At 39.9% G+C, this 27,608-nt stretch overlaps 1 protein-coding gene across 1 annotated transcript in view; it reads right to left on the reverse strand.

Annotated features, from left to right (window-relative positions):
- Positions 1-436: 436 nt before the first annotated feature.
- The window catches only part of LOC126291872 (uncharacterized), an 89,617-nt gene continuing 62,445 nt past the window's right edge, over positions 437-27,608 (reverse strand). The window contains exons 4-6 of the mRNA XM_049985592.1: positions 23,255-25,420; positions 17,851-17,937; positions 437-1,495 (exon numbers count right to left, since the gene is read on the reverse strand). Coding sequence (XP_049841549.1) covers positions 848-1,495; positions 17,851-17,937; positions 23,255-25,420 — 2,901 coding nt within the window. The 3' untranslated portion in view covers positions 437-847. The remainder of the gene's footprint in view (positions 1,496-17,850; positions 17,938-23,254; positions 25,421-27,608) is intronic.

Raw genomic sequence — 27,608 nt, forward strand, 5'->3', positions numbered from 1 at the left:
AAGGTATTTTTGGGTCTCAAATTTCGAATCAGAACATGGTGCAAAAATTGCTCATAAATGTAGAAACATGTACTACACAAAACATAAAAAATGTAGTATCGTATCACTGCAATATCAAATCCCTACTGGAATTGATGAACTCACAAAATATGTGGGTACAGCAATTTGTAGCAAATTTATGGCTCCTTTAACACTCAATGAGTAACGTTGATAACAGGAGAGCTTAGCCAGGAATACATTGTGTACTTCTGTGGAAACAAAGGCTACAGGAGATCAAAATAAGCAAGTCAAAGGATCTGTCAAATTGAATAACAAACGCGAGAAATGCCTCAATTCTGGTAAAGAAAAATAAATTACAAAAGACTGTCAGAAGACAAAGGAAAGAGTTTAGAACTGATTCCCATATGCTTGGTAGTCTTTCCAGCACTCAAGCAAATATGAAAGAATGCTTATTTATTATGGCTTTTGGTTTCATGACTATACAACCAACCATAGGGTAAAGACATCAGCAGCAATTGCATAGATTGAATTATCTAAGTACAAATTTCAGTGTGGTTATGGTGAAAGAAGTATAAATTTTATAACACTGATATACACACCACTTATCTCTGTGAAAAATTTAATTTAAAGTCAGTTACAACAAAATATTATTATTTTAAGTAAATAAATGCATACAAATACACTGCACTTTGTGTCCAATTTGTCTTCTGGCTGGCAAGTGATTGGATCATAGATTCAGCAGCCACTTATCACATATCATGATGAACGATTTTCAGCACTTTTCGATCCCCTTCTGAAGTCCATATTGCTAATAATTCCGCTAAAATACTATTAGGTGATGATGAATCTAGTTGAAAGTCTTCATGATTAGCACTGATATTAAAATGAAAATGAATATTTCAAGTACGTGATGAAATCCATTGCTAGCAACATCGGCACCTTCCCTCTGCACTGCACTGACCAGTGGCGTATCTCCATCCCCATTCTGCCAGTCAAATCCTGCCCGCTGTCCATGTTGCCTGTCTCCCGTGCCGAGGCATTGCCATGTTTCGCCAGCACGTCCAAACCAGCTCTCGTGAGCAGCCAAAGTGCTGTCCAGCTGAGATCGCCTCTCAACCGTATGTCTTTCTAAATTTGTAAGCACATGTAGATTGTTGACATCGCCAGTTTCTGCACTGTGATATAGTGACGAGTTTATGTCACTCTCGTCGCTATACTTCAAGTAGGTGTGCTGCGGTTGTGTCTGGCTACTGCAACTGGCGGCTGTTGAAGACCTTGCCCCCTGCAGCACCACATTACCCCCTACTCGGGGTGGAGTGACACCAGACAGGAACTGTGTGGCACAGTTAGGTATGTAGCTCTCTCCATGTGCTGGAGGACGAGTCCTCGACCATTGTGGATGAACATATTTGGGCTTCACTTTCTTCCCCTTCTGCGAAAGAGTCCTTCCTTTTTCTGCTGTTCTGATCTTCCCGTGTAAGAGCATGCTGCGCACCTGAAAACAAACATGAATCTTAAACATATAACTGCAACACAGTGGTAGACCTGCATCTATTTTGTACTGTTTTTACGATGGGTGTTGAATAAGTAATGCTACACTACTTTCTTCTGGGGCTATTTCTGTTTAAGAAAATGCGGAATTTGTTTTGGGATCGTCGAACATTACCGCTTCAGCCCTTATAGTATCATGAAGTTCCAATAGCTGGTGGAACTATATGCTGCCTACAAAATGTCGTCTGTAACGGAGCTGCGCTCGAAGCACAGAGCTGTCACTGAGTTTCGTTAGACAGAAAATCACGTCATCGCTGATATTCATAGGTGCTTGCAGAATGTCTACCAGTGAACGAAAGCATGGCGAGTCGTTGGGTGAGGCATTTGTCATCACAACAAGGAATAATGTGTATTGGAATCTTGAATAACACCAATCTGCTTTTAGAAAAAAAAAAGTGTTGCGTTACTTATTGAATGCCTCTCATACATAAAATAGTGCATGTGCTGACTGTTGCCACTAATCTATGTTTTTCCAAGAAACATATCAGTTAAACCAATCCTGGGTCATCCCTTGTGTTCTATAATACATTTATTTATTGTTTGGAGTGAACCCTTCAGTGCACTGAATTCAGTGGTACGTAGCGATCTGAGCTCAGCGATGACGGAAGAGTCCAGAGATATACTGCAACAATCAGTTTTATTCGACGAGTGGTAGGTCTTCTCAGAATATGTGTTTGATGGCAGCCAAAACATTAACAGATTCTTTACGATGACACTCAATGAAGAGGGAAAAGAGGATATACTGAATGGCAAGTTCCCATCTCCAGAGTTCTGACAGGTTGGTGTTAGTGGGAAGTATCCAGATAACCAGGACGATGTAACACTATGCCAACATGTGCTGGCCATGCACCAAGGCATGTTTAGCCACAGGGGGATCCTCATTACCAACAAATACTGTCTGCCTGTGTCCATTCATGCGAATAGACAGTTTGTTGCTGGTCATTCCCACATAGAAAGCTTCACAGTGTAGGCAGTTCAGTTGGTAAATCATGTGGGTGCCTTCACAGGTGGCTCTGCCTTTGATCGTGTACACCTTCTGGGTTATAGGACTGGAGTAGGTAGTGGTGCGAGGGTGCATGGGACAGGTTTAACACAGGGGGCGGTTACAAGGGTAGGAGCCAGAGGGTATGGAAGGTTGTTTGGGGATTTCATAGGGATGAACGAAGAGGTTACGAAGGTTAGGTGGACGACGGAAAGACACTCTTGGTGGAGTGGGGAGGATTTCATGAATGATGTATCTCATTTCAGGGCAGGATTTGAGGAAGTCGTATCTCTGGAGAGCCACATTCAGAGTCTGATCCAGTCCCAGAAAGTATCCTGTCAGAAGTGGGGCACTTTTGGGGTTCTTCTGTGGGAGGTTCTGGGTTTGAGGGGATAAGGAAGTGGCTCTGGTAATTTGCTTCTGTACCAGGTTGGGAGGGTAGTTGCGGGATGCGAAAGCTGTTTTCAGGTTGTTGGTGTAATGGTACAGGGATTCTGGACTGGAACAGATTCGTTTGCCATGAAGACCTACGCTGCAGGGAAGGGACCGTTTGATGTGGAATGAGTGGCAGCTGTCATAATGGAGGTACTGTTGCTTGTTGGTGGGTTTGATGTGGACGGATGTGTGAAGCTGGCCATTGGACAGAAGGAGGTCAACGTCAAGGAAAGTGGCATGGGATTTGGAGTAGGACCAGGTGAATCTGATGGAACCAAAGGAGTTGAGGTTGGAGAGCAAATTCTGGAGTTCTTCTTCACTGTGAGTCCAGATCTTGAAGATGTCATCAATAAATCTGTATCAAACTTTGGGTTGGCAGGCCTGAGTAACCATGGCTTCCTCTAAGCAACCAATAAATAGGTTGGCGTACGAGGGGGCCATCCTGGTACCCATGGCTGTTCCCTTTAATTGTTGGTATGTCTGGCCTTCGAAAGTGAAGAAGTTGTGAGTCAGGATGAAGCTGGCTAAGGTAATGAGGAAAGAGGTTTTAGGTTACCCACCAGGCCTCAACCTCAGCTAATTTCAAGTTGCCGCCGCTCATACGTCACCCATCATTCAACATCATCTTTGCCTCTGTACTTCCGCCTCAACTGACATATCTGCCCAAACTCTTAGCCTTTACAAATGTCTGCTTGTGTCTGTGTTTGTGCAGATGGATGTGTGTGTGTGGGTGTGTGTGCGAGTGTGTACCTGTCCTTTTTCCCCCCTGAGGTCTTTCCGCTCCAGGGATTGGAATGACTCCGTACCCTCTCACTTAAAACCCACATCCTTTCGTCTTTCCCTCTCCTTCCCTCTTTCCTGATGAACCAATCGTTCGTTGCGAAAGCTTGAATTTTGTGTGAATGTTTGTGTTTCTTTGTGTGTCTATCAACATGCCAGCGCTTTCGTTTGGTAAGTTGCATCATCTTTGTTTTTAGATATATTTTTCCCACGTGGAATGTTTCCCTCTATTATATAAAAATGAAATCATAAAAGTTAGCGGTATTATAATTTTGCAGTGCAAAAACATTTACCATATCTTCCTTGAAATTGAGTGGTATGAAATTTCAATATATCCACAACCTGTTAGATTCATATTATTGATCATCTTTATTCGAAGAGACATAAATTCTCGTAGATTGAGCGCTTTTGAGGCACAAGTCTTTATTATTTCATCATGCCACTTTGACTTAAAACCAGACAGATTAGCAATTTAACATATAGTCCATCACCTACCCAGTTAATTATTACTATTGTAAATTAACTTTATTTGTGTTTGGTATGTCTTGTTGGTGTGTGACTGCTTGAGTCTGTGACTGAGTGTTTGTATTTGGGCTCCTTATAGGAGTGTGAGGCAGTGCAGTTTGTTTATGCATGTATTTTGCGATTGATTAGATGTACTTTAGCAAACTAGTACCGACATTTTGCGGATGTTCAGATGAGTAGCAAAGATAGTGTTGCCACAGGTTCTGGAAAACAGGGAATATCAGGGAATTTCAAACACACGTCGGAAATTATTAGGGAAATTTGAATTGCTACTACTTCTCCCCATCCTACAACTCCCCTCAGCTTGCAGTCAGTGCTGCCACCATTTCTTGCCGCCAGCCTAGCAGCTGCCGACGACACGCAGGAAGGTATGAGGAGTGGTGTGTTTAGGTCTAGTCTCAGAGACTAGACGGCGCGGACGGAGACTGCACTCATGTATGCATGAGCTGTCTGAATTATTGTGTGAATATGTGTGTGCTCTTGTTTTCTGACAAAATGTGTGGCTGAAAATTTAGTCTTGAGAGTGAGATTGTCTTTTCTATGTAGCTGTTTGCAGCTCGGCAATCATCTTTATGGTGAGTTCCTACCTATCATTATTATTGATTCTCAGAGTATTTGAACAACTTATGTGTCGCATGGATTGATCACCATGGTCTCATTTCATCAACATGGTGCCTGTGGCTCGCCAATAGCTGGCGGCATGATTGGATTTCCGTGATGGACCAAAACTGGATGCTGTTTCTGCAGTTATTTGTAATGGGTTCGGCCTGCCAGTCTGAAGCCATTCGATTCCCACTAACGTGCAGGCCCTGCCCATCGGATCTAGTCTCACCCATCTGCCCACAGGCAAGGTCTGTTGGTATATGGCATAATGCAGCGGATTTTCATGGTTTTTCCATGGACCCAAGATTGCTCTGCTCCTCAGCAGGCCACAGGCCATGGGCGATGGATTTCAGAGCTTGGGGACTGTCTCACCCCCAAGTACATTGTACAGTTTGGCGTTTTATACACATTTTATTTGTTCTAGTACATTATGTCACTTCAAACGTAGTTTATATGTTAGAAAGCATGGACAATAAGAAGAAAATTGTCAGCCGCTGGCGGTTTTTACGCTATGTACTCATATATTTGTAGAACTAGAAATGACGCAACACCTGTAAATTAACAGATATAAAACAGTGGGTAATAATCAAGAGTAATGATCATAGTAGAACGAACATTTGATTGGCAGTCACCTACAATGTGGGTTTACAAAATTCTTGCCCGCCTTAAACACTTCTTTCAAGAGGCCTGAGGTTATATCTCAAATCAGTGGAGGTATTTTAAATCTGTCTTGTAACTCCAAAGAAATCCATTTTTTGTCACCAAATGTTTCATTTTATTGAGGTAAAACATCAGTTATCTAAATGAAACACATACCGTTTGGTTTGCTTTCTCCATCAAAAAGCACTTCATTACAAAAGATGTTCATGTTAATTCTTAAGATTTTTACTCACATAAGGAAACGCCACTTGCTTTTTTTTTAGATATTTCCTTGTTTGCACTTTTGTTTCTTGTGCCGTAGCTACAAAGACAGATTGTCAACTTATCAAAATTTGTCCACAAGAAATGCTAAAGCATTGCTACAGTCTAACGAAAGCTTACAGAAGTCACCACAGTCATGTGAAATTTTACAACAACTGGTAAAGACACATCACAATGAGGTTTTGTGTCAATTTTTTTTTGAATGAACACAACACACATCATCTTAACTGAACTACTATATAGAACCACACTGCACAAATCGCAAATTGTCTAGAACCTGTTCATCACATGCTTAGAGAAACACATAATGAGAAAAGAAAATCATAAATCACTTAAGGAAGAAATAAAAAAATCATAGGAAGATAACAGAAAAATCACAGGAGTAAAAGACAATGAAAATACAAAATTTATCAGTAATGACAGAAATTAAAAATGATCTTCAACCAATAAACAATTCTGTATCTAGAAAAAGTGCAAATTGTCAGCTAAAATCAACGCTGTAGTTCTGAGTGAAATGGTTACACAGATAAAATATCAGAACAAACATATAAAAACAGTAAAAGAAGTTAGTGAACAAGTGGAAATTTTGACACTAAGTTCTGAAGAATTAACCAGTGAAACACATTTGTGCAATGACAAAGTAAAAAAATATTCAAGGAAAACAATGTATCATTCCAGCTGATGGAGAACAAGAAATTTAACATCTGGGTGTCCCAACTTGTGACGAACATTAACAAAAAACAGCTGTCATTTCGAGTAAGATATGTTGAAACTCAGATAACACTTCACTATTTTGTTGTTGGCATATAAAGATACATGAAGCTTTGATGCAGCATACGGACAGTCATGTGAGACTTATGGAACAAAATCTTACACATAGTCAAACAAAGTGCAATTGCAATGATCTTGGTCATTCTTACTCACATTTTTTTTTCATTTTCTGTACATATATGTATTCATGGCATTTAGGTGACTTTGTAAGAACAGTTTCACTGTCAAAAACTGAACAGGCTTGGCGGCATATGAGCAAAGTTTTGTGGATTTAGAAAGTTTACAGTTATGTTTACAAACATTTTCATACAGTCAACAGGCAATTATTTTCTTATACAAAAAAGCACTTACACATAAGACATTGAACAGTCCTTGCGCAGTTATACTGAGCATTAGAGCACAATAATAACGAAACTTCAATTTCATGGTAGACTCGTCTTCTCTCGCTAACCATTTAGTTGATAAGTACAAGGAACTTTCTTCTACTATCCTAATGTCAATATGTTGTTGTTGTGGTCTTCAGTCCTGAGACTACATCCTTCTGAATCTGCTTAGTGTATTCATCTCTTTGTCTCCCTCTATAGTTTTTACCCTCCATGCTGCCCTCCAATACTAAATTGGTGATCCCTTGATGCCTCAGAACACGTCCTAGCAACTGATCCCTTCTTCTAGTCAAGTTGTGCCACAAACTTCTCTTCTCCCCAATCCTATTCAATACTTCCTCATTAGTTATGTGATCTACCCATTTAATTTTCAGCATTCTTCTGTAGCACCACAATCCGAAAGCTTCTATTCTATTCTTGTGTAAACTATTTATCATACATCTTTCACTTTATACATGGCTACACTCCATTCAAATACTTTCAGATACGACTTCCTGGCACTTAAATCTATACTCAAAGTTAACAAATTTCTCTTCTTCAGAAACGCTTTCCTTGCCAGTCTGCATTTTATATCCTCTCTACTTCGACATTCATCAGTTATTTTGCTCCCCAAATAGCAAAACTCCTTTACTACTTTAAGTGTCTCATTTCCTAATCTAATTCCCTCAGCGTCATCCGACTTAATTTGACTACATTCAATTACCCTCGTTTTGCTATTGTTGTTGTTTCAAGACACTGTCCATTCCGTTCAACTGCTGTTCCAAGTCCTTTGCTGTCTCTGACAGAATTACAATGTCATAGGCGAACCTCAAAGTTTTTATTTCTTCTCCGTGGATTTTAATACCTACCCCGAATTTTTCTTATGTCTCCTTCACTGCTTGCTCAATATACAGAGTGAATAAAATCGGGGATAGGCTACAACCCTGCCTCACTCCCTTCCGAACCACTGCTTCCCTTTCATGTCCCTTGACTCTTATGACTGCCATCTGGTTTCTGTACAAATTGTAAACAGCCTTTCGGTCCCTGTATTTTACCCCTGCCACCTTCAGAATTTGAAAGAGTATTCCAGTCAACACTGTCAAAAGCTTTCTCTAAGTCTACACCTTGAAATTCCAGCAGTAATTAATGAGTCACATCACACAAAATATAATGCTGCTACAGCACTAAACTTTTTTCACTTGTAAAAATATCTAGAACATCTTACTGATCATCCCAGTAAACATTTTGTAATACGAAATTTTTTAAAGTAAAACGCAGACTGGTGAGACAGGGATGCCGCTTTGAACACAATTATTTTTACTTACAGTGTTAGCAGTCATGACTTACAAAATGAAGGTTTTGTGAGCGTCATATTTCGCATGTCAAACCATATATAAAATAATTAAATTCAAATGATTCAGACCCACAAGAGCGAGGAGTGTCATCATATATGACATATCACACAATATATGGAATAATTCTATTTACTAACGTTGTACCCATGTACAGGACTACAAGTCACCTATTCAAAAATATTTCTTGCATTACAGAGCACAGTAACAGTTAGCAATAAACAATGCTATAGCACTGCATGACAGAGCCACTACCGTCATGCAATAAACTTAATTTATCCTGCAACAAATCAAGCGATTTGCTGCCATGATCCATAAGTTGGAGAAACTGCTATGAAGTTTGAAATTTCATCTAGGATCCGAATAGGAATAAATAATTTCTAATAAAATCAACATTGACAGTATTTATTTAAAACAGTTCTGAGAGGGAACACTGGTTATCAGCAATGGATTGTTCTCTTCCGAGTTATTTGTGGCTATACACAGTGGTGTTAATACAGAGACATATAACATTTTCTACCACTTTCGATGAGGTATACAGGATGTTATAGGATGGTAATTGTGTTGTCTGGAAAGAAAAGTGATAGGTATTTTGATGTAAGAAGTTTTTCACAATGAGGTGAGCTAGTGAAGCTACGTTTACTGAACAGTAATATTTATGATTATAGCTATGGGGTGTTGTTTGTGTGGAAATACGTTAATGAAAATAGAGCAGGGAATTGGTATTTGAAGTGTATATTGAGACAGAGGCAGCGAATATTGCAATAGGATAATGTTGTAATAGGATACTGAGATTTCTGTTGGTGAGGTACATGAGATTTATGATAGATACTGTAATAGAATGAGACAATGATTATGATGATTAATGAGGAAAAAGAGTGAGTAATGGTTAGGGCATAGGGGACTCTGTTCCTTGTTGTAGTCAGTTTTTATGCCATGTGGATGCATTTTGTGTAAAACGTAAAATTTTAAAAAGGTGTGGCTGGACGACAATAGTGAATGAAGGTATTGTGACTTGAGACAATACAATTATTTCTTTCAAGTGGAGTTTATAATTATATGATGCAAATTATTCAACCTTTTTACTAAATAGATACTGTCACTTTTTCATCTGAACAACACAGCAGGTAACAGTTATACATTACAATAATTTGAGAACTGTATATTTTTGTCCCCATTTGTGCACAGAAAATGTTTTGCAAAGACGTGGCTCAGCATTGATTGCTACTATGTACTGTGAAACACTCTTTAATATGTGGTACCTCATTGAATTTTTTGTGATTTTGTCTTTGTGGTAACGTCTGTTTTCTTATTTATACTGATGAATGACATTGTTTTTTCAGATTGATATGCAGCCCAAATATAACTCCTACTGAAATCTGTAAGCTAATCTCTCTTGTCTTTGTCTAACAGATAAACATTATGTATGTACAAAATGATTCATTTTTTACTTTTCAGCTTTATTCTTTTTGCCATGGAATAGTATAACATGCTTTTATATCTATTTTTCTACTAACATGTGTGACATTGCACACTGTCCCCTTGTATGTACATATGATGTAACACAATTACATGAATTACTTTAACTTAAGGAATTGTCAGATTGTATTTGCATATTATATTTATGTCATTTGTGTTTGGTCATAATGTATGTTCTCTGTATAAATTGTTACTATAGGATGTTAGTACAATAATTATGTTGAGTATAGTACTGTTAGGAGCTCTCGTGAGTTATTTAAGATGTGTAAGGAGGAAACAAAGAGAAAAAAGTAAAAACAAAAATAGCTATAAAGATTAATATGACAAATGGTTAGGTAGGACAAAGATGAGAAATGGTTAGGCAGGGTAAAGATGATAAATAGCTAGGTAGAGCAAAGACAACAAATGGTTAGGTGAGGCAATGGAGTTAAAAAGTATGAACTTGTGAGAATGCTTGATACATGTGACAGAAATAAGCAAAAAGTACAGTAAACAGTGGTATTTGTTGAAAATCTGATGAACTTATAGGCAAAAGTATTACAAGGTGCATGAACTAAAGCATGAAATATATCTAGATAGCAAGCTAATTACTGACCATATGAGGTATAATCATAGGCTGACATTTGTCTGATTGCATAAACTGGTTGTGCAAAACATTCTTTGATGTGAACCATGGTTACTCCATGATCCATGTTTTTCCTAATTATATATTTGTGTTCTCCTTATCTGTGGGTGTAACCACTATCCTTGTGTGTTTGTTTTGTGTGTGATCTCTATCCTTATGTGTCTCTCTACCTTACTCCCTATACTTTTTTGTATTTCACTGATGTCCACACAAACATATATGTTTGAACAGATTTAGAATCTCCTATCAGGTAATTCTGTACAGATATTATAATTGTTTATTATCATGTCTATTACATGTTTAATGTTTCTGTAATTCATTATTATCAAAGAACGCTGCTATTTTTTCTTAGTTTTTTTAGAGACATACGATTGAGAGTTGCCAGAACAAAAGAAATGTCTACTGAAATATTGTCAGTCACATGTTGACATACTTTGCTGATACAAGCTGCAACTGACTCTTATAAAGAACTCTACGATACTGCAGGGTGGCTTTGGAGTTATCAATGGACCTGCAATCTGCTTCAAGCAGATACGACGTTTTACCGTTTGTGCATGTGGGGTTGTCAGCTGAGAGTTGTGTTTAGTCTCACTGAGTCTGATTCCCCATCATTCCTTACAATAGATACATAACTGCAACGAGCTAAAGAAAGTTAGGTCATTTGTGAGAAGGACACTCTTCTACCAACTTTCATCATGCAAATAACTCTTCACATATGTGACTATGTAAGCCTTGTGTGATACAGACACTGTAACCTACTTCCTGCGTGCTACAAAATACTACTTCAATACAAAATGTAACATATAAACTTTGAATATAGCCCTGTGCAGTAATCATTCACTCAGTGTTGAGTATTGTATAAATTTTCACTTATAGTTTTTTAACTCATATTCCTGTAAAACAATTTTTCCCCTTTGTATATGTAACGTTTTTTTGTTTATTCCAATCCATAATGTTTAGAATTTTGTCCTCATCCCATTCCTACCTGAAATGAACCTCATACAAAATTCTACTGGGGGATGGTGGGGATACATAAGGGGATCACATCATTTTGATTTTTGTATTTCAGTGATGTGCATGTCAGAGAGAGAGAGCAAGATATGTTACTGTTAAATAATCTTTGGTCATATGCAGTTTGATACATTCTTAGTTTAAGTGTGGTAGGTGATGGACATGTTTAGCAGTGCTGTGTTGACTTGTGATTGTATCTGTTAGATAAATATTTATTGTAAACGATAACAAGAATGAATATAAAGGTGAAAGGAAAATAAATTTTTAATAATGTAATAGTTTTTAAAGAGAAGTTAGAGGTAAGACTGCAGCACTGTGAACCTAATTTTCGGAATTATTACTGTCAGCTAGTTACCTTGCTCAAAGCTGAGAAAAAGATCACCTCATTTCCCTGAGTCGTGGATTAACATATTAACTTATTAAGCTATTTGATTTTTATAGAAATTCTGTTAACACTGTACCCTCTTTAAATCATTGTTTACTTTGTTAAGCCTAGTATTGTTCAGACCCATGTTATATGTGAAGATCATGTGAAGTATTACTCTCTTTCTTTAATGTATACTTCGTTCTAAAATTTTTGTCTTGGCATATCATTTCATATGAATAACTGTCCCAAACCAGTTGTTTGTCATTATTCATTTCCACAACCTACAGATTGTATATGTATTTAGAAACAGAAATCTTAGTTGCTGCCTGCTTACTGTTAGCCACTGTGCTTTTGAGAAATATGCAGTATTGTTGTCAGCATGTGAGGTAAGTAAAAATTTTTATTAGGGCCAGATAATTGTTTTACTTCAGTTGTGCTTTTAACATTTAAAAAAGTTGTATCCAGATCAGTTGGAGTTCATTTCAAATTAGGTTCTGTTTAGTCAAAGGTTAGCACACTAATTTAAGTTGAATAACAGTTCATGGGTACATAGTTTTGGTACATAGTTTATGGAGTGGGAGGTAAAGTTGGGCTAAATTTCAGACAGAAACAAATATAGATGGGAGATTACAATTAATTCCCCATTCCTCAACAGCCTGATTATACTTTCCTTGCCGCTTTGTCTCACCAGCTATTGAGTACATAGGCTAAGCGTAATAAAATACATTGTGCATTTATTACTCCTGCTGTTTTATAATATATCATACTATCTTCAATACCAAGTTCTCCCTGGTTCACAATATATCACATGTTTGACAGCATGTTGACCATTTTCCCTATCAGATATATTCAGACATATATTCCATTAGACCTAAAATGTATACAGAACATACTAAATTAATTAATCAATGATGCAATAGAATATAATCTAAATAAAACAGATGAGAATACTTAATTCAGTAATGAATTTGATTTTTATTGTATACATCGATTTTTCATTTTTTAAGTATACTTACACGCACAGTGTATTTGTAGTTTTGTTGTTCAAGGTATAAATGGACAAATTTTGAGGTGATCCAACTCTTGAGGATGTGACTTAAAACTGGTCTTGTGAAAACCGTGATTCCTTTAAGTTAAGACTACAATATCAGAATCTTTCAACTTGTGTTTGGCTGATGATCAGACTATAAGGCAGATTTACTGGAAAAGGCAATCACTTTAAACTGAAGGGCAGCCCAGATGCGAGTGACTAAAGCAGGCTGAGCTGCTATTTATATTGGTGATCTAAATTCGATTTCGATATTCTATAACATTCGGATATATTTGTTTTCGGGAATTGTTACTCCCAATCTGACATTACTAAAAGCTCTCTTTTGCACCTGCCATTAACGTTTTCTCCCTTCTGGTGATTATTGCACCACATTTTTTGGGATTCTGCCTCCTTCCAATCCCACTCAACATAATCCTTCTTTGTACTTGCCATAATGTTAAATTCTTTTATTACATCATACTCTTTCACATTTTCTTAGATTGTTCCATCTTCCAATTACCAGACCCTTCACCGCTCCAAAAATTTTACATACTACTTTGCTCTTAAATATCCTTTACATTCCAGATTTTTACATGCATATGTTAAAACTGGAGTGAAAGTGTTCTATAAAGGGTCATCTTGGTGTTTCTTTACACATATTTGCTCTTTCTGATATCACAGAAGGCATAAAAGGTTTCGTTTTAATGATATCTTTTGCATTATGTATGTACTTACAAGGGAAGCTCCTCATCGAATCCCCCTCAGTTCTATTGGTAAGAAGGTCCAATGGATATCCCATCAAAAACTGAACACAGATCAAGCATGAAAACAGGAAGGTGTACTGAACTGCGAAAAAAGAAGAAAACTTGAAATAGTGAAATGGTACAAGCTCAAGATGTGCAACATCGAGTGAACTGGTAGACCCATGTCGTCATGGTAATGGACTGCAAAGCAGGAGACCACTCTTGCCCGACCCTTTTTTCCCCCATAAAATTATGAGCTGTCCACGAGGTCACTCGCGTGTCCATCCACCGTATTCAAATTTGTGTTTGTGTCATGGTGTTAAAGTCCGTTTGCAATAGCGAGATGTAAGGAAGAGACCTATAATGAAACATGATTCTGCACAACGACTCTATTAGCAAACGAAAGGAAGTGCTTCTCGAACGAGAATTGCAAACATTTGATGACAAGTTACTTCGAAATCCTGCCACCAGGTTTTAGAGATAGTATCCCTGCGGACGCTCCAATACGTTGAAGTGCCCGAACTGTCTCATCAGTACAGTCCCTTCCACACAACGGCCTCCCAGTAGGATGGGATTACAGGAGTACGCTACAACTCCCAGCCAACCGAACCCGCCACCGGAAAATACGCCTGGTGTGTCATTCACAACATTGGTGACATACACGTGATGTGATAGGATTTTCTTATTGATGCACCTATTTTTTTTACACCTGGTGAGTTAGTGAGATATGCCCCCTTGCCCAATCTAGATTCTCCTACGGATGTGGATGCGATCACTCAAAAGGAAATTTTGAAAACGTAGTAGTTTGTCGCAGAAGCTGCAACAAATGAACTTAAGTCTCACAATCACACAGTTTTCCCTATGCGCTATCAAAATATGTTTTTAACATAAGTTATCTAAAGTCACACACATTTAAGTTGCACAAGAGATGTACAACTTGGAGAAATGGGAACCAAATCCACTACCACATCAAAATTGTATAATTCCTGATCCTTATGTCCTGTGTAGCTGCCAAGGAGTAAAGAAAGCTCAATGTTCACTAAGCAGCGTTCATTAAGATCTTTCACTAGTATTTTCTCCATTCTGTCTGACACACTACTATTCACAATGACATTGGGGGTTTGCACAAGAATCCTGTTGACCTGTTGCTGAACTTGGAGCCCAAATACACCATTTTTCCTGTAAACTTGAGTGAAATGTAGGGAAAAGAAATTCTGCTTGGTCAAGGCAATATTGTATGGTGCAACTGTGGGAAGTGGCATGCACCTGTTCTACACTACATTTAGTGACATCTCCTCCAATGAAGGACTAAGTGTGGGTCATCATTTCATAATTAAAACAGGACTGTTTTGCGTTGATGATAAATCTGTCTTCGTATTGTTGGAATTTGGCGTTAGGTGCTGTAACAAACTTCTCGGAACAGTCTGCAAATCAACATAGGATATGCTTACATATTTCCTAATCTTTCTGCTCGTAATTTTGTATTTCCTTTTGAAAGTGAATAGAATTAAAGCCAGACCGATTTTTTCACCATAATGCATCACCAAATTTGTGAGTCTGTATCATGCACTTAATTCATTTCTGGCTTCAATAAATTGTTGGTATTGCCCCTATATGGTTTTCTAATTCACTTAACTTCCGTCTTCAGGTTCCTCCTCGTTCCATGAATTCTTTACAGTATTTAACTGTGCTTTCTTCCCCCATCGCTTTAAACTTCTTGAATTTATTTGTAACTTCACTTCATAACCTACGTTTGCGTCTTTTAATTGGTTTGGACAATACTGTGTATTGGGGCATTTCTTTCATCTATCCCAACAAAATGTCATCAGATTGACATTGCAGCATCTCTCTTTCATTTTCTTCGTATGGATCATCAACATTCTCATCATCTAGTACATACAGCCCTGTGTCAATCAACACCGCATCTTCATCACCATTTCATTAATAAATGTTGGAAACAATCATACAAATATTACACAGTTCAAAAAAATGGTTCAAATGGCTCTGAGCACTATGGGACTTAACTACTCTGGTCATCAGTCCCCTAGAACTTAGAACTACTTAAACCTAACTAACCTAAGGACATCACAGACATCCATGCCCGAGGCAGGATTCGAACCTGCGACCGTAGCAGTCGAGCGGTTCCGGACTGCGCGCCTAGAACCGCTAGACCACCACGGCCGGCTATTACACAGTTATCCAATCGCTTAAATAACTTGTACATTAGGTTGCATAAGTTCGGAAAATGTTCATGGATCCTGTTATGCAAGCCGTGAGCTATATTTGCTGGATTCATGTTACCCACGGAATATCACTCATGTATTTAACACGCTCACAAGTAGAGGCACAGACAATCCACTGTCAGCCTGGTAGCTTCGTCAACAGGAATCCTCTCTCCGCCGTGCACTGTAGTCAGTTGATATCCGTTGTGTGTCTGATCTGTTTTGATGTTTGTTTGTTTAGGCGTAGTGTCCTCATACCACAGAGCAGTTATCTTGCACTGGACCTACAGCTTACAGTGGTGTCCGAACCATTAGCAGTTTTGTATCCAAGATCTTGTGTGTTTTCACCAGAATTCGACACTGGAATCCCATGATTACATGGCTATTTGTACTTGCGTTCCAGTTTGGAAGCTTCGACTCTTGAACTCCTATGTTGGAACATAGTTCACAACAGTTTATTGCCGGCCGCTGTGGCCGAGCGGTTCTGGGCACTTCAGTGTGGAACCGCGCGACTGCTACGGTCGCATGTTCCAATCCTGCCTCAGGTATGGATTAGTTAGGTTAGTTCTAGGGGACTGAAGACCTCAGATGTTAAGTCCCATAGTGCTCAGAGCCATATGAACCAGTTTATTTGTTGTTTTCATTTCTGTGAGAAGTCTATGCAGCATATCAGCTGCTCTCTCTATTCATCACATTTACTTCGAACTGTAATACGTTCTTACCACATTATTCATATTCTATAACCAATGTACAGTATGACAATTTCCAAGACTACAGGAGAACAGACACGTCAATGGCTGGATGAACAGTTCATAATTTTTTGGATACAAAATATGGGGCACAAGGGAGATCTGAACAAGAATCTCCCTTTTTGCAGTCCAACATCGTGACCATAAAGCATGACGTGATGCCTCTTCCAATTCGCTCCGTGTTGCGTATCTTGAGAATAGACGGTTTCCGGTTTCCTTCTTTTTTCACACTTTCATACCTCCTTCCTGTTTTCAGGCGTGATGTGTGTTCAGTTTCTGACAGGCTATCCACTGAGCCATCTTACCACTAAATGTGATGGGGTGTTTCCCTTGTTAGGAATCCCCTATTCACATATATTAAATTTCATTTATTTGTTCAAATGTTTACACTTTTAAAATTATCATTATCTTGGTAGTTGCCAGTGTATAGTTGACAATGTATGTGAGCACATAATATTTTATTTTGTTGTTAACTTACATTAATTTCACTGTAAACCAACTGAAGGCGAAAATAAGAAATGGAAATTTGGACTCTCAGTAACACTTGAACATTTTCATGTATCAGATTATTTGAATATTACAATTCTACTCAAACAAAATCATGTAGAATGCCAAAACGACAATCATCATGGTTTATGGAGACAGTAACTGACCTCAAATCAGCAAACAATATAATACTCACATAACATTTAGGACAAAAGTCAAAAAGTGGTCTTCAGAGATGAATAAGAGAGAAAGACAAAACAGTCTCTTAACATCTACCAACTCTGGAAAAATGGATCAGAATATATAAAATGAAGTGAGTCATGAGAAAGAAGAGTGTACATGGCAAGAACTGAAACATTCAATTAATGTGGTCTTTAAAAGACTGTTCGAATAAATAAATAAACATTAAAATACTGTGAATTTTCTGTACCCATGATATGATCACATTACAATACCAGTACAGCAAAAACCCAACCAGAACAGAACTGGAGCACAACTGGCCACATAATGTTATAAGAGCTCTATAGAAGTTAATGGGAGATTGTAAAAGTCAACAATTTTTGCTGGACCAGGCCTTCAACCCCTATCTCCTGCTTAATGCGAGTAGTTTCCTCAACTACCTCGACCATCCGGATATTGGAAGCATATAATAAGTTGAGAATTTGAGTCAGCTGGGAAGCATGTCGAGAAAGCTGTGGCGGCTAAGGAAATTACTCATGTTAAATGAGAGATACGGGTTCGAGAAGTAGTCTGGTTCAAATTTACAATTTTCACCATTGAATTATTGCAATGCTCGATTTTAGTTAGCATAGGGTTTTCCTTAGAAACAGGTATTGTAATCTATTGCTTTGCTTACCGTATGGTGTCCTTCCTCCCTGGCCTTTTCGGCAATGACTCTGAGCGACTGTCTTGGCATTTTTGCAGAGATCAGGGACAGAGCAATCTGTAAAACATCAGAGTATGTCAATAGAATGAATTTTTTCACGATATTACTGATGATAAACAAGATTATTAGTAAGAAAGAGTTTACAGAATAAGGAATTATTCATTGGTATCATAAGACTTTTCCAACAATGAAAATGCAATGTAGATTCAAACATAATTATGAAGCACCCTTCAAAGTATATGAAATTTGTGTCATGCTTTTATGGAAAACATGGCAAAGATCTGGATAGTGAAGGACTGCGGTGGCTTTTTATGTTGTGCTACTGCAGCATAGATAAATGAAAATGTTGCAACATGTCGACATATTGGCCTTGTCAAGTGAGTCTACTGTTCTGTTCACCTGTGATTTAATCATGTGTCTTACCTCCACATTTGCACTTTTAAGAGCGTATGAAAACATAGCACCGTTGGTTTTGGGAGAAAAAGACGCCATGATCTGTTAACATATACTGTTTCGAGCAGTGTTTTTGGCAAAGAGTAAGTCATTTACGACTGTTGTAAATCTACTGGTCATAATAGTTGTCAGTTACACGGCATTGTTTATTCAGCGAGCTGTGCTTCTATAATCTGTAATACCATTCACTACTAAACACTGACTGCACATAAATGGAGAGTTTGACTGAAGCATGACCTTTAAGTATGACAGAATGCGCCTTCGGATTTTAAAATCACTGTTATTCAGTTGTAGCTATTCCAGGTGTGGTGTTTCCCTTGCGGAAGTGAAAGGCGATTATGTAGGAAAGTTAATCATGTTCGTAGAAAACTAAAACCACCAACAAAATCTCTCTAATTCACTGAAGATATAAGCTTCTCTTGTAAAATGGTTATTACTTTCCAAATATGTCTTGTAAACATTAAAATGAAATTGCGTGCAAAAACCTTAAACCTCAAAACCCATACTTATTTTCGTTAGTTATCAAGACTCTTGCGGCATCCTGGTAGGAATGATATGTTACGGAAACGTTGTTTTGGTGACTTATGATGTACATAATAACTTTAATTTTCATGTGCCAATGCATTGCTCATTTCATCTGTCATGTACCTGGAAATGAAATGGAAGGATTTTGTGTGTAGCTGGGACAAGATGTTTGTAATAACCTTTGTGAAGGTCTGGCGATGGTAATCCAGTTTTACTGAAATCAGTTATCTGTAATAAAGTTTTTATAGTGATCTCGGCTAAGAAGTTCTTCTTCTAAGTAAATACTACAGATCACCCTTTTTGCTCAACATGAGTACACCAAACCTTCCAATCTGTCGCTGTTGATATGGACTACGCAGAGGAAGTGCGATTTGGAAATTTCCATAATAATAGCATTTTGACAGAGAGGTGCGACTGGTAGAGAGTAGCAACCAGCAAATAACTGACATCAAGGAACAATTCACAAATATGTCTAAATTTATTATTTAACCAACATTTATTCAAGGGGTTAAGTTCGCAGGTCAGAGAAAGGCATGCTGTAAGTGACGGAGGGACGCAAAGACGCATTAAGAGTGCATCGAAAAAATAAAGCAGACGCCTTGGCCCTAACATCAGGGAGGGCCAAACCTCTCATCAGCTTGGATCTCACCATAACCTCAGAGCGCACATGGATAATAGAGTTTCACCAGATAAACTTGCTCGATAATCGTTGTACCTCGCAGGATATCATTGCAGGAATGCGAAAAATTTGGCCGAAAAAATGGGCTTTGCTCAACACACAACTTTCCACCCAATCGAGCAGTTATGATTCGTAATAAGGGTTCCAAAAATAGCACAAATTATAACATAGATAAAGGGCTCCCCTGTGGGACACCTCGATACATTGCTATGGGTGGAGTAAAATGACCGATCACATCAGTAGATGCCTGAATACCAGTAAGTAGAGAGGTGAAGTTCCGTTTCTGCAGTATCATTAAAACCAACACCCCTCAGAAAATCATGACTAACTCAGTCAAATGCATGATAAAATCAATAAAATGTAAAGCTTCCAAGAAAGGAAATGTGGAACCAATCGAACTGAGATTACGACATTCAACACTGGTAGTCAGGAGATTACGACCTGGGAGACAACTTTGATAACAAGCGGCAATGCCAGCAAACAAAACCTAAAAACAGCTATTCATCACTACGATTTTATAATAAATATTGAGCATCATTATCAGTCAGACTTTATCCATGGACAGACGTCCAGTCTTTTGTAGAACTGAAACAATTTTCCCCACCTTAAATGAGGGCGGACTGTGTACCTTGAAACCACTTCATTCACCAAGAATGTCATCATATCTCCTATCACAGGCTAAAACCGAACAAATAATTCTTTGCAAAGCCCATCTAAACCCGGAAATCTGCGTGAAGGAGAGCGAACTACAATGTTAAGATAACTCATTACGGTGAAGGCTGTCAAAAACTCATAGAGAGTTAGTGTAACAACACCATCAACGAGGGATGTCAAATCAGCAGATAATGTACTGTCTGATGCCATTCTAGTGTACAGATCGGAAAAATACCAGGAGAGTTCACGCATTATATCATGTTGGGATGACCACTCAGGACCATCTATAGAAAGAAGTGATGGAGACATATCAACTCATCCTGGGGAGTCGAATGTGGCTGGGATCACAGAGGCGAGATTGGGGACAGGTGACTTCAAAATCTTCACCGTTCTGAGTTCGCCGGCGTTTAAACTGTAGTATCAGAGCCGTAGCCTTATGACAGCAGCAGAGCCTGCATCTGAACATACTGATAATGACGGAGAGTTGTGCGGAGTGGGCGACAACGTCTCTCCAATGTCCTCTAAAGCTAAATTGGTTTTTTCTCAATAACTGAAAAAGTAGATGAGGTATCTTCATGGAAACACATACCATATGTTTTACGATGAATTCAACCTGATTCCAAAGTATAACTTTAATATTGTGTGCCTCTAACATTTCAAAAAAATGGAATAATTCACAAAGTAAAAGAGCTTGCTGAAAACTTTATTCCGAAACTAGAGATTTTTAGCTTTAATATTATTGGCCCCTTAGAATTTTACAAAAAGTGAGTTTTTGAAGGAACTGATAAGAGCACCATGTTGAAATTCACAATATTTTAATTTTCCATACTCTTACACAATACGACCAGTTTCTGAGACAATACTCAAACATTTGATGTCATTTAAACATCTAGTGCAATCTCTTTACTAGTGGCTCAAGTGATTCGTCACGAGCTCTATTGTACTGAACTTGGCGGAGGAACTGAGAAAAAAAAAATCAGTGCTTCACTTGTCGCACTAGTGCTGGCTTTTTTTTCCCCACAGGTAAAGTATTTACCCACAATATGTAAAGGTACAGATACCACATGGCAGTTATCAGAGTCGGGGGACATGAAAGGGAAGCAGTGGTTTTGAAGGGAGTGAGACAGGGTTGTAGCCTCTCCCCGATGTTATTCAATCTGTATATTGAGCAAGCAGTAAAGGAAACAAAAGAAAAATTCAGAGTAGGTATTAAAATCCATGGAGAAGAAATAAAAACTTTGAGGCTCGCCGATGACATTGTAATTCTGTCAGAGACAGCAAAGGACTTGTAGGAGCAGTTGGACGGAATGGACAGTATCTTGAAAGGAGGATATAAGATGAACATCAACGAAAGCAAAATGAGGGTAATGGAATGTAGTCGATTTAAATCGGGTGGTGCTGAGGGTATTAGATTAGGAAATGAGACACCTAAAGTAGTAAAGGGGTTTTGCTATTTGGGGAGAAAAATAACTGATAATGGTCGATGTAGAGAGGATATAAAATGAAGACTAGCAATGGCAAGGAAAGCGTTTCAGAAGAAGAGAAATTTGTTAACATCGAGTATAGATTTAAGTCGCAGGGAGTCGTTTCTGAAATTATTTGTATGGAGTGTAGCTGTGTGTGGAAGTGAAACATGGACGATAAATAGTGTAGACAAAAAGAGAAAAGAAGCTTTCTAAATGTGGTGCTACAGAAGAATGCTGAAGATTAGATGGGTAAATCACATAACTAATGATGAGGTATTGAATAGAATTTGGGAGGAGTTTGTGGACCGAGAGAGGTGGCGCAGTGGTTAGCACACTGGACTCGCATTCGGAAGGACGACGGTTCAGTCCCGCGTCCGGTCACCCTGGTTTAGGTTTTCCGTGATTTCCCTAAATCGCTCCAGCCAAATGCCGGGATGGTTCCTTTCAAAGGGCCCAGCCGACTTCCTTCCCTAATCCGATGAGACCGTTGACATCGCTGTCTGGTCTCCTTCCCCCCCAAAACAACCAACCAACAACAAACCAGGAGTTTGTGGCACAACTTGACTAGAAAAAGGGATCGGTTGGTAGGACATGTTCTAAGACATCAATGGATCACGAATTTTGTATTGAAGGGCAGCGTGGACGGTAAAAAACGTAGAGGGCGACTAAGAGATGAATACACAAAGCAGATTGAGAAGGCTGTAGGTTACAGTAGGCACTGGGAGATGAAGACGATTGCACACTACAGAGTGGCATGGACAGCTGCATCAAACCAGTGTCAGGACTGAAGACCACAACAACAACATGCAAAGTGTTGTGTACATAGTTCTGCGTAGTCAGCGCAGTACACAACTTTCCCAATAGAGTGCGCCCCGCCAAGCACAACAGTGCAGGCGCAGCGCTCATCCGTCTCCACACTACCAGATGGCGCTGCCTTAGAGACGTGTATTAATATGTAACACAGCCTATGAGATTGTTGCTAACATAGAACCTTTTCTCCCTGCGGATCACACTCGCGCAGTGATACAACAATGCGCGAAGTATTACATTGAGTGAACAGACCTCCAATTAGTAAGTCTGCATTAGCCTGCATTTGTCTGCATTAGTCTGCATTAGTCTATAGTCAAGTTTCAGTCTGCACTTAACAAGATTATCATATTCCTGTATGTAGCCATGAAATGTATAGACACTTTGTCAAGTATCATAGATATGTGAGAATAAGATTAACGTACCAAGACCAAAGGAACTTCAGATGGTCAGTTGTAAATAGCATCCAGAATCAAGTTACGTAATGTGTATATTTTTTATTATTTAAACAAATGTGTGTGAAAATTAATGAAGTTCTGTTTAAAGTTGGGCACCGTCAATCTGCAAGTGGCATTTCTATCGTCTGACCGAGCGGCAGAAGATAAACACCACACGATAAGACCACGAGACATATTGCTGACACTCGCCTACTTCGTTAGAGCGACAAGTCAAATAATCTGATGGTGTGTGTACCGAAGGTCTTACAGTACGCGCACCACACCCAGCCAGAAAGGTTTATGTTAGTTACAACTACGTAAAATGTGATGGGTGATTATTTTTTTTTATTTACCTGCATTTGAGTGCCTACGCCCTTCCACGCTGCCTTGGCTCTCCATGACGTATTGTTGAGCGAGAAGATGTGCTCGTACAGGGCCCAGTATCCGCCCCGTTCGAAGGCGCCCAGCAGCTGTGCGGGATCGTGCAGCCTCAAGCGGAAGTCCCCCAGTTGACTGACGTCGCCTCCCGCCTCCAGCAGTGCTTTGACGGCGGCCCAGCGACCGCCCTCTGCGGCATACCTCATCGGCGTCCACCCAAGCAGGCGGTCCTCCGCAGACAGCGCGCCCACCCCCGCACGCCTGCACAGCCGCCGCAGCAGGGGCAGGGGGCAGCGCAGACGGTGCGCCGCCGCCAGGTGCAGGACGCTACGCCCGCACGCGTCTGCCTGCCCGACGTCGGCACCCTCGCCCAGCAGCGCCGCCATCTTGCGCTCGTCGCCATCCAGCAGCGCCTCCAACAGTGGCTGGCCCCTCGCTGCCCTCCGGTCGAAAGACTCGAGGAAGAACTCCAGTCTCTTGTTCACGTACGCCTTGCGGTACGCCCTCGCACGAAACTGTTTTCTATCTGTGACGAAGCACAACTTGGCGAGGAAGTGCTCGGCGAAGGTCCTGTGCAGGAATGCGGGTTTCCCGTTGGTGAACTGGTACACGATTCCAGATTTCACAAAGTAGTCCGTATCGAACGACAGCTTTGTCGGTACAGCCGTAGCGTGCGACAGAACTGATTCTGCGAGGGCCATCAACTGTGCCTCGTGCTTCTTCAGCTTCTCCTCGACCTCTGCCTTCTTCCCGGGAACGGAAAAGTTTTGACACAATTTCTCCTCGTAAAGCCTTCTGAAGTTATTTCGGAAGAAAGTTTCGTACAGAGTCACAATGTCCCATGTTTCAGCTACTTCCTGTGACAGATTTACGAACATTTCGGCGAAGAGAGGGATTCTCAGAAGATCCCTTAAGCTCTTGTTGAGGCCGGCGATGGCTGGAGTGTTTCCCTTCGGCGGGTGGAGTGTGAAGAATTCTTTCAGCTCTGAGTCACTGAAAGGCTCCAGCGAGTGCGCCAACACACCCATCCGCGCCTCCAAGACCTTCAACGCTGCTGGCCTCGTCGTCACCAGGAGCTTTCCCTTGCGTGGTGCCACGAGAGGCAGCACCTCGATACACTTGTCGACGTAATCCGGGCACACCTCGTCGAAGCCGTCCACGAGGCAGACGACTCGCGGGGACCGCAGCAGGCTGTGGCGAAGCAGTGCGCACTCCAGTCTGGCCAGCTCGTCCTTGTTAAAGACTGCCTCCCTCAAGATGTCTTCTACAGAGCTGTCACTGTCATCTAAAACTGTGTAAAACTCCAACAGATTAATTCTCAGTATCCAGCAGGCAGGGTCCCTTCCTTTTATTTGCTCCGCCACATGAGACAGCACCTTCGACTTGCCCACTCCCGGCCTCCCCTCTACAATTACCGTATTGCATGCAGTGTCTAATGCCTTATACTGCTCTACCTTCTGCTTGATTCTGTGCCCTCCAATCCTGTCAGGATGCCCAAAATAGTAAACAATCTTCCATTTCTTGTTAGAAAACTGTAATACGTAGATTTTCAAAACTGGCCATGTTCTGGCAGCTTCACGAATACTCTCCAGCTCCTCAGTTAACACAATTACTGGCCAATCGAATTTGGATGGAGTGCGGATCCAACTTTTCATCTGCGCAAAACTCGTGACCGAATGTTTGCCTATTTTACATGACAGTGCCCCATAGGATGCGCTGTCGATGACGCACACATCCCAGCGCCCCAGAGACGAGAAGAACTCGTTCTGCACCAGCCGACAGTCTACCAGCTTCCTGGGCACGTAATAGGCGGGCAGCGTTTCCAGCTCCCGGCCCATCCTCAGAGGCTGTGACAGCTGCGCCAGAGCCAGCAAGAACGTCGGCTTGCCGTCCAGAAGCGATTTCAGAGCATCGGCATCTGCCACCTGGTCCCGCAGGCGGCATTCGTAGCGGTCCCCGTTCAGCCTGACTTTGACATCTAGAAGGTCATTCCAACTGTCATCGCTGATGTCAGCTGTTTTGAAAGTGTCGTCGAAGCCTTTATTTCCCCTCGACGACACAATGATGAGACGGCGTTCATTTTCTATCTGGGCCGCCAGCTCAAACAATATGTCAGAGTCTTTTTCGCTGTCTACAAGCACCTGTAGATGATTGAAATAGATTAATTACATTTAAATACTTTAAAACTTTCCTTTTTTATAAATGGGTCATGCAAGATTATTCCAGAAAATATGAAATTCTACTCACCTAAATTTTTGTATACTCAAACATATACTAGTGATAAATAACAATTTTTGCAGCCAATATCGTATGTTAAAATATTTTCATCCGAAGATGACAATTAGTCCAGTCAAAACTGGTCACTCAGGACCTAAAAATATTTCAAAATGCAATCATGGCTACACAAATTCTTATAAAAAATTAAAAACCAGATCATCCTCAGAAACATGTGCAGCATATAAACACTTCTGACTTCAATATAAAAAAAAACTTCAAATTTCTTGTTACTTCTCACACCAATAATTTTTACATAGAGTTATTGTATCAGTTATCTTCATATGATTCAATTCTTAATTTTGATTTCTTTCAAGGAAAAAATATAAAGCCCAATAAGATGTATTGGCACTAAGAACCAACATTTGTTCCCAGTCAAATAACAGGTTTTATGGGGGACAGCCATCATCAGCTAGCTGCACCAGACTTATGATGCAAGAGAACTGAAATTCCTAGTATTAGGAGACTTTGAGAAGCAGCTTATCCAAGAAAATGAATTATCTGGATAGCAGTAGGAAGTCACATTATGTCGATTCATATACTCTCCCACTCCATCATAACTAACGAAATAATTTACGATGTGGATTACCTTCCAAATATACTTCATGGTCAAAACATGAAAACAGATTCTAATTCCTACATCAAACAAACGTTACTGCTGGAAATGCTTAACTGTAACATGGCACTCAACTTTTATTTCAGTGCTAGCCCCAATGCCCTGATGTCAACCTGTACAGTCCGCATCACACTTACATGATTATATGTATATGGAAGTCGTACTCTATCACTAATAGAATTACACAATAAATTTGTTACATTGTGTCAGTGCTGACTAGTGTCATTACTTAATGTACAGTATTTAATAATTATAAACTAGAATATACTCTAATACACTGACTATGTAATACAATTGCGTCGAGGACCAAACACAACAGTAGTGTTAACACAAATTTGTTAAAATAAAGCTCGCATTAGGCCAAAGACTTAATTTTTAATAAGAAAAAAAATTCTGTCATGATCTATATACACATTTATTTAAAAGCGATGACCTGTTTCAATCCGTTTTAGGTCATCATCAGGCCATACTCTGCAATAGGAGTAAAATCAGAGACTTCAAGGGATATCTAAACAAGAATTGTGACTTACTAAAAGTACCTATAGCGATTTTTTTAGTCCTAATAACTGATTTGATGCGGCCAGCTGCAAATCCCTCTCCTTCGGTAACCTCTTCACCTCAGAGTAACGCTTGCAACATATGTAAGCAATCATTTGCAATCATTCAAACTTCTGAAACTTCCTGGCAGATTAAAACTGTGTGCCCGACCGAGACTCGAACTCGGGACCTTTGCCTTTCGCGGGAAAGTGCTCTACCAACTGAGCTACCGAAGCACGACTCACGCCCGGTACTCACAGCTTTACTTCTGCCAGTATCCGTCTCCTACCTTCCAAACTTTACAGAAGCTCTTCTGCGAACCATGCAGAACTAGCACTCCTGAAAGAAAGGATACTGCGGAGACATGGCTTAGCCACAGCCTGGGGGATGTTTCCAGAACGTTTTTCTTTCAGGAGTGCTAGTTCTGCATGGTTCGCAGAAGAGCTTCTGTAAAGTTTGGAAGGTAGGAGACGGATACTGGCAGAAGTAAAGCTGTGAGTACCGGGCGTGAGTCGTGCTTCGGTAGCTCAGTTGGTAGAGCACTTTCCCGCGAAAGGCAAAGGTCCCGAGTTCGAGTCTCGGTCGGGCACACAGTTTTAATCTGCCAGGAAGTTTCATATCAGCGCACACTCCGCTGCAGAGTGAAAATCTCATTCTGGATTCAAACTTCTGTCTTCCCCTACAGTTTTTACCCTCTACAGCCCCCTCTACCATCACAGAGGCTATTCCTGTTGCTGTGACAAATGTCCTATCACTCTGTCCCTTCTTATTGCCAGAGTTTTCCATATGCTTCTTTCTTCACTGATTCTGTAGAGAACCTCCTCGTTCCTTGTTAGTCCACCTAATTTTAACATTCTTCTGTAGCTCCACATCTGAAACATTTCGATTCTCTTCCTTTGCGA

The sequence above is a fragment of the Schistocerca gregaria genome, chromosome 9 (genome assembly GCF_023897955.1).
Source record: "Schistocerca gregaria isolate iqSchGreg1 chromosome 9, iqSchGreg1.2, whole genome shotgun sequence".
NCBI classification, from domain to species: domain Eukaryota; kingdom Metazoa; phylum Arthropoda; class Insecta; order Orthoptera; family Acrididae; genus Schistocerca; species Schistocerca gregaria.